The sequence below is a fragment of the Wasmannia auropunctata genome, unplaced genomic scaffold (assembly GCF_000956235.1).
Source record: "Wasmannia auropunctata unplaced genomic scaffold, wasmannia.A_1.0 LD336076.1, whole genome shotgun sequence".
NCBI classification, from domain to species: Eukaryota; Metazoa; Arthropoda; class Insecta; order Hymenoptera; family Formicidae; genus Wasmannia; species Wasmannia auropunctata.
In genome coordinates, this window is record NW_012026814.1 from 7688343 (window position 1) to 7696495 (window position 8153).

Below are 8153 nucleotides of genomic sequence, written 5' to 3' on the forward strand. Positions count from 1 at the left end.
TAAAAGTATAAACATTATTTTAATACGTTATTTATGTGAACGTAACATTTGTGGTAAACGTATTTGTGGTACGTATTTTATTCTATTCTTTATTAGTTTATTATTAGTTCTACATTATACTTTTAATTTCTACATTAGTGAATTGTCTCATAATTGCTAATACCAGTTTACAAAAATGCAGTTTCATTGTATCGATTATTACTAGAATCAGATTTGCTGTCTGTTTTGATTTTAACGCACGGAGTATATCATGGTAAGATAAGACAGCGTCAAACTCGCCATCTAAAAAATTAATTATAACATAATATTAAAATCTAATATAAATAAAGTACTTTAATCGGTTTTATATCAATTTTGGATATTATATTATTGACATTAGTGCCATAATAATGAGATTATTTTCATTGTCCTCTAATTAATTATTCAAATTTATAACGAAAACGAAAATTTATAAAGAAAAACGTGTCATTACCGATGCGAAACCTTCCAGCGACGCCATAATTACACTACCAATATTCATCACGTAACCCTTTACTGTCCTTTGCAGTATAAATGCGAAAAGTTTCTGAATGTGCACGGGTGCTGTATACCATGGTACTTCGTACCTACATAATTGCATAAGAGAATATGTCCTCCATTCTTTCTTATTAAAATTCTTATTAAAATGTATGCCATATATTATACATATATATTTGTATATGCAAATGACGTATTATGAATTAAATCTAAAAACTTACGCTTTATCGAATATAAGGAAACTACGATCTGTTAGTTTTTGTCCAAAATAATTTACGAAAAACAAGAAACCGTATTGGCCTGCAGTAAAAGATACAGCTCCTATTAATTCCTCCAAATCGGTCATTGCCAAAACAGCCTCAATGAACTAAAAAATAATGTGTATAATATAGTATTTTTATTTTTTAAAGTTAAACAAATATAATTTTTTTACAATTGGAAAACAGTTTTTCAAATAAACAGAAAAAATAAAACATGTATTATAGTATAAGATTACAATATTTGTTGAATAAAGTAACTCACACGGAACGTGTTAATAGTTATCGCGATCACTCCAAGTATAAGCATAATCAAATAGACTATTTTAAATGAGGACATTAGGTAATCTAAAAATCTTCAATAGTGAAAAATTGCATGAATATTAATTATGAATAATATTACTAATAAAATGCATTATTTTTTTTTCGCTCTGAAAGTATGTGTAACAGATTTTCCAGTAAAAAAATTAAGACATTTTGCATTTATTTAATCATCAATTTACTCACTCGACAGTTCTTCTGTGGATATTTATGACTTTTACGATTTTGGCATGAATTATGATATTATTTTCATTTTTAGCTCGCTCATCAAAAACATGTTTCAAACGATAGCTATAAATACGGGTTCCACATTATTTTTAAGTAAATAAAATGAAGATGCGTTATCAATTTATTACATATAATTACTATCTAAGTATATTTGAATATAAAAAAATTATATATGTTATTCCCTTTTTTCTATAATTTATGTCATAGCTTGCTTTGCTTTTGCTATGTCCGTACTATACTTTGTAACAATAATAATGATTGTTAAACGATTAATATCAGAATTATGTAATAAAGTACAATCAACAAAATGTACAAGATTATTAATATATTTGTTGATACATGCAAAAATATTCGAAATATAGGCGTTGTTATTTTCGGAAATTCACAATATTCTATATCTCACCTAGCAACTTCAAACAATCCACAAGCATGATGAACATATACCATATTTAGTGATTCAGTTGCAAGTACTATGAGTATGCCTAATGTGATTAATAATAATTGATGCACCAGAATAGGATAATAGTATTTCTGTTCATCAAGAATAAAATATTCCGCTAAAATGGGCAATTTTCTCGAACGAGATTCGTTTAAGGGATGGACGAAATCCAGAAGGCCTGGCAGAAACCAACCCAAAATATAGCAAGATAAACATGGTAAGGTTAGAGCTAAAACAGTACATCACATTATTTCGTATTAAAAACAAATTAACAGTCTCCGTTATGTTTAAATGCTTGTAATTTAATATGAATGGCGCTTTCTGACATCTTACCAAACAAAATTATTGTGTATCGCATTCCGATTATGGTATAATATCGTATAATCTCGCATTCTTTTTCATCATTTAATGTATTCCAATCATGCTGAATTCTATCCATCATTTCTTTTATCTAATAATGTTAGTGATAATAAAACGTAATCGCTAATGTTATATTTTAATCTCAATTAAACATTCTTTATAATTAAACAGAATATTATGAATTAAATTTTTATATACGTTTTTATTGTTATTACGTACTCTGTCAATTTTAATAATGTAGCTAAAAAACTTCAAGACATAGATGAGGCAAGGGACACCGTATGTCAAATTGTACAGAAAACGATCAAGATCGTGAATTGTATTTTGCAATTTGGCGAGCTGCAGAAGAAATTTTATTATACACAAAAAAAAACACACACAATACACAATGATTTTTTAATTCAAAGAAAGATATAAAATCACTATTGCATTTCTGATTCTATCTGATTCTTATCTGATTCTATTATTAAAGTCATTTTTACAAATGTTAGTTAAAGTTAATTAGATTTTTTCTGATATTTATAAAAATAATTCATAGAAAAATATAAGAATATATAAAGGATATAATAATATAAGTATTAAAAAATAAATATTAAAATATTCAATTAAGTAAAAATATAATTTAATATATTTAATAATATGTATATATAAAAGCAGCATTAATCTTATATTAAATCAATGTGAAAAAAATTACCTGAGTAATACAAGAAGACACAAGAACGAAAGTCGTAAATGTTCTGTAAATGTATATATATATGGAATTATTGTAAGGCCATAGTCCCATCATTTCTAGAAAGAACCGATTGACCCTATAGTAACGCTGACCGTCGAAGTTCATTTGGCTTCAAGAGTTTCACTACATTTGTCAGGAGCTATGCCGAAGAAGCTCCATTTTTCCGACAGTATTTGTTATTGATTATTACACTCATAATTTTCTCAAATTTTATTTAAGAGATCGTGGTAAGAAAGAGAAATGTAATGATGGGGGTGAATTACGTAAACTCGTAAAGTGCGTGACGGAAAACAAATGTTCGCCGCTTTCATTATTTATTGATACATAGAGCTCGCGCACGCGCAATTGTCATTGTTTTGAGACTCACGTTGGTGAGTCTTTATTTTCACGCAAGCTGCTGAGCCGTGAAGATGGCATTAAGTTGTATGTGTTGTATTAAGTGCTTCAGTATATATATAATTTTATTCATATATTGTTGTATATTGAGAAAAATATTAGAAGGTAAATCATAATCAGACATTTTAGACATCCGCGCCGAAAAAGAAAATGTTACATTAGAAAGATGTCTTTATAGTTGATACATTTAAATGAATTACATGAGTCACAAAAAAGTATCTTACTCATTGTTACTTATAGCATATATTTATTTATCAATTAAAATTAGAAGTTAATATTATATTAATATCGGCATATGTACGATTGTTAATGATAAAGAAGCAAGATAAAAAAATAACCAAATATGTCACAAATAATGATAAAAAAATAATCAAATATGTCACAATATGTTCATGACACAATAGCAATAATTCCAAAAAGTGCAGAAATGAATGTATTGTTATTTTTATTGTTATTTCAAAATTTACTTTATTAGTAAATATGCAGAGAATATGTAATAGTACGTACTGAATGCGGTCTAACTCTGCGAATTAAATTCTTAAATATGATTATTATTATTCTTTTCGTGGCTTTCTTTGTGTACTCCAATGGATTGAAGGACCATAACGTAGGATATAGACATACTCATGAGCTGTATGTAATAAGTGTTAAAAAATCTCTTTCTTTTACGAGATCAAAGAAAATTGCTCATAATTCCTTACTGTAGCAAAACCTTCTAACGACGCATCAAATAGACCTCCCGCTGTTAAAGAACTCTTTCTGCTACTTCTTTGCATTATGAATAGTATCCATTTTTGCATACATACTGGCGCAGTATACCATCGTGCATTATATCTGTTAATACGTATACAGATAAATGTACATATACAGCAATTAATATCGATTAATAGATTTTATTAAATAAAGTCATTAAGTAATAAAATAATTTTTTTTATTCTTATGAAGTTTTGAATTTATAAATTATATTTAATGAGATAAGAAAATGATTCTCATACTACATAATTCACATACTACAGCAAGTATTAAAGTTATCAAAATTGTATTATAAATGTATTTAAAATATTATAAAATTCAGAAAATATTTTTAATACTTACGTTGCTTGACATACGCCAATGCTGTTGTCTATAATATTTTGTCCAACATAATTTCCCAGAAATATATAATACAAATGTAGAAATATAAGGTCACTAAATATCAATAAATCCAATTTTTCCAGGGATATTATTGCATTAAAAAGCTTGAATCGAACATTATTTATTAATTATGTATTTTTTGTGAAGTTTTATATTTTGCATATCATAATAATAATTAACCTTCTTCGAATAAATGATATTGTGTTCTTTTTGCAATAATTTACGCTTACATTAAGGATATTGAAACTCGTCGAAGCAACACCAAATCCTAATAACACGAAATACAATGTCGCAAAACTGTTCGTCAAAATATTGGCCAAACTTCAACAGCAAAATGTGTATTTATTATTAATTCATTGCAATAATATTTAAGCCTTTGTACTCAACCTATTCTGCGAGGATTTTCAGATGTATCAAATTGTAAGAAAAATAGCAGTTTAACTTTGTTTATAAGAGTTGTTTTCTAAATAAATTGTATAAACATAAATTAATATTTATAATACATTGCGACAATAATTTTGCCAAATTACCCAGGCAAAACAGGTCTCGAGTGCAAAGGAATGATATACACTAATACTAACTCCATAGCTCTGCGATGAATATATACAGCATGAATTAATTTATTATAAAGTATATATTGTTTAATATCCTTTGACATATGTTGCATTTCGTCAAATATGTGTTCTATTCGATGGCTATTAAAATACGATGATATTACTAAACTTGTTCTTATACTGCAAGTTTTTTAAATAAATCAACGAAGCTCGTGATATTTAAGATTATTCTTGTTTCTACCTGGCGATTTTAAACATGGCGCATGTGTGCAATACGTATGCTATGAGGATTGATGCGAAAGATGCTATTGTCGAAGCACCAACATATAAAGTTATTACAATATGTGTTAAAATAGCGAGGAAGTATGTTTCTTCGTCGACAAAGTATTCCAATGCAATTACTGTTTGTCGCGGTCGAGAAACATTCATTGGTACGATCACATCGAGTATAAGGGGTACATAACTTATTATTAAGAATCCCAGTACACTGCTAACCATCAAAACTGAAGCAAACGAATTATGCTACGTAGTACGAAAAACAATATTTTTATATTTCATTAAAGAAATACTGGTAGAGAGACAAAGATTATATGATATATTAATCTAATTGTATTTGCATCATCATCAACGGTTATCGTTTTAAAAAGTTTTATATAACTTTTGTATAAAAATATTAATTGAAATATTTTAATAAGAATAAAAATATGAATATATAATTTATAATGCACATAAAACGAATTAATATATTCATATATAAAAATAATATGCCAGAGAAGGAATTGATTGATGTTTGATTTTATGTCTTACTCATAAAACCGATCGTATATAATTTTGCATCGCCTGCATATTTCCGTATCATTTCTAATTCCGCCTGAGCTTTTAATATATTCCAATCGTATCGAATTCTCTCGAAGATATATTTAATCTACAATCATAAATAAAGTATTTTAGTTTTTTTTGGTATTATTGGTATTATATGTTCCATTACTTTTAGACTATTTATTACTTTTATGTAATAAATAGTAATCGTTTTTTAATAGACTGAATAGTTATTAAGTATGTTATGGTACTATTTAAATGAAGAAATGGAAAAAATTAAAATATTTTTACAATAAAAATATTATGAGAACATAATTTCAAATGTATAAAAAAAGAATATATGTAAATACTTACATTATTGGTGAGTAGGAGACATGCGTTATATTCTATGATAAAAATACAATTAAGAGTAATAAAAAACAAAGCTCTGATGAGACAATCAATGCTGCACTTTTTTACAAAAAATGTATTGCACTAAAAACAATATCTTTATTTTGAACAATTACAGAAAAATATGAGTAAACATTAATTTATATAAAAGCTTATCTATTTTATATTAAAGGCAATTGTCAATATTTAGTAACAGATTTGACATAAATTGTTATTGAAATAAATATATATACTGTAAAATAAAAAACCATTTACTACCTGACATATTAAAAAAGATATCAATAACGTTTGGAAAAAGATTATTTGAATTATTTTCAAAGTTGAAGTTTGATAAGGCCACAGACCGAGACATAGCAGAAAAATTCTATTCAGTTTATAATACTGTTCGCCAACGAAGTCCATCCTCGGCGAAAGCTAAAATGCGTGTATCAGGAACAACGCCGAGAAACTGCGTTTCCCCCTCCATGTATTGAACTTAGATATACGATAAATTTTTCTTTCTCAATAGTCTCATGGTATTATTTTAAGTGACGTTCATCGTAGCAATAAATAGCAAAAGTAAAAAATTTATAAAGCGCCGGCAGGAGAAAATGAATGTAAATAAAGAAGACTAATTTTCTTTGATTATCTTCCTATAGATCAAGACTATAGAATGAAAATAAGTCATCAAGATAATAATAACAAAATTGGCAGTCGTTTTCCTTGGAAATAAATATTTATTTTCAAGAATATTTTTTCGTCGCTAGTGTAAAGACTGGAAGCTCTACGGATAGCTTAGATCATTTTATTATGATACATGACAACTTTACCATCTTTGCAATATATATGTAATAGTGATATCTTTCATCTTTTATATCTATTCGATTATTAATTCAAATGAAAAGAATCGGATTTATTAGTGTAATGATATAACGTTTTATAGAAGCGTGAAAAATGTAGGTTCATAATATCATGTGTTCTTTGTTCGTGTGCAAAGAAGGAAGATACATCTACCTTTCTAATTACCTTTCTATGAAATCTCGTATGTTTAACACAATGCATGTACGGCTCCGTTCTCGCTAGATATTGCACTTTTATTATTCTCTTAATCCTTTGGGTCATGACGGGACGCTCAGCGTCCCACTTTTTGCGCTCAGTTTTTAATTATTTTGATGAATATCTTGACATTAAGTACCAATTTTTTTATTTTCGTACAGTCCGTAGAACATAAGTAAATATTTGAGAAAAGTAAACAACCATACATTTTTATTTGCGTAATTACTAAACTAAACAAGTAGTTAAAATTTGTCCATTTAAAAGAAAATACATTTTGTGCTAAATTATTATTAATATCAAAACAGCTATTTAGGTATTTATTTTGAATATTCTAAAGTATTTTTCAGAATTTTGTTAGATTTTTCCGCTACGTTGTTTTTTTAAATTATAAATTGATAATTATTAAAAATAAGAAAATCGATATTTTGTACTGTAAATCCAAATAAATAATTTAATTATAATGATGTTCTAGAGGTTTTTTGGATCACTAAATCTTATTGTTAATCTGAGGATAAATATTTCTAAATTGAATCCAAAATGACGGAACCGGTAATTATTTGAATTATTAGTCAACCATATTAAATCAACCATTTTAAATTTTAAAATTTTGATGTTTAATTTGTAATCACTGACCCAAAAAATCTTGGGTATAAAATTAAAAAAGAATTAGTCTGATACAAACATTCGTGATACAAAGAGTTAATTTATAAAACTTATTCATATATCATTTATGTCTTAATAATAATTCATTTATTAAACACATAAATATTTTTGATAATATTATTGGTTTTGAAAATATCGAGATCTGCATGAATAATACTATATATGTATACAATTACACATACAGACGCACTTGTACACGCGCGCGTGCGTGTATAACTACATGTGCTATATGTATAGTATTATTTATTCAGATCTCGTTCAGATCTCGATATTTTAAAAAAATATATGTATATATACCTATATATATA

At 26.8% G+C, this 8153-nt stretch overlaps 2 protein-coding genes across 2 annotated transcripts; both read right to left on the bottom strand.

Annotated features, from left to right (window-relative positions):
* Positions 1 to 45: 45 nt before the first annotated feature.
* On the bottom strand, positions 46 to 2268 carry LOC105449450. Its single transcript, XM_011688702.1, has 5 exons — positions 1726 to 2268; positions 1281 to 1385; positions 738 to 883; positions 473 to 605; positions 46 to 282 (listed from the first exon to the last, which is right to left on the bottom strand). The coding sequence occupies exons 3-5, from the start codon at positions 860 to 862 to the stop codon at positions 232 to 234; spliced, it is 309 nt and encodes a 102-aa protein (XP_011687004.1). The 5' UTR covers positions 863 to 883; positions 1281 to 1385; positions 1726 to 2268; the 3' UTR covers positions 46 to 231.
* Positions 2269 to 2763: 495 nt separating this feature from the next.
* Positions 2764 to 6373, bottom strand: LOC105449449 (odorant receptor 9a-like). Its single transcript, XM_011688701.1, has 8 exons — positions 6112 to 6373; positions 5746 to 5863; positions 5180 to 5441; positions 4966 to 5079; positions 4615 to 4705; positions 4346 to 4488; positions 3952 to 4084; positions 2764 to 3881 (listed from the first exon to the last, which is right to left on the bottom strand). The coding sequence occupies exons 2-8, from the start codon at positions 5795 to 5797 to the stop codon at positions 3789 to 3791; spliced, it is 888 nt and encodes a 295-aa protein (XP_011687003.1). The 5' UTR covers positions 5798 to 5863; positions 6112 to 6373; the 3' UTR covers positions 2764 to 3788.
* Positions 6374 to 8153: the final 1780 nt, after the last annotated feature.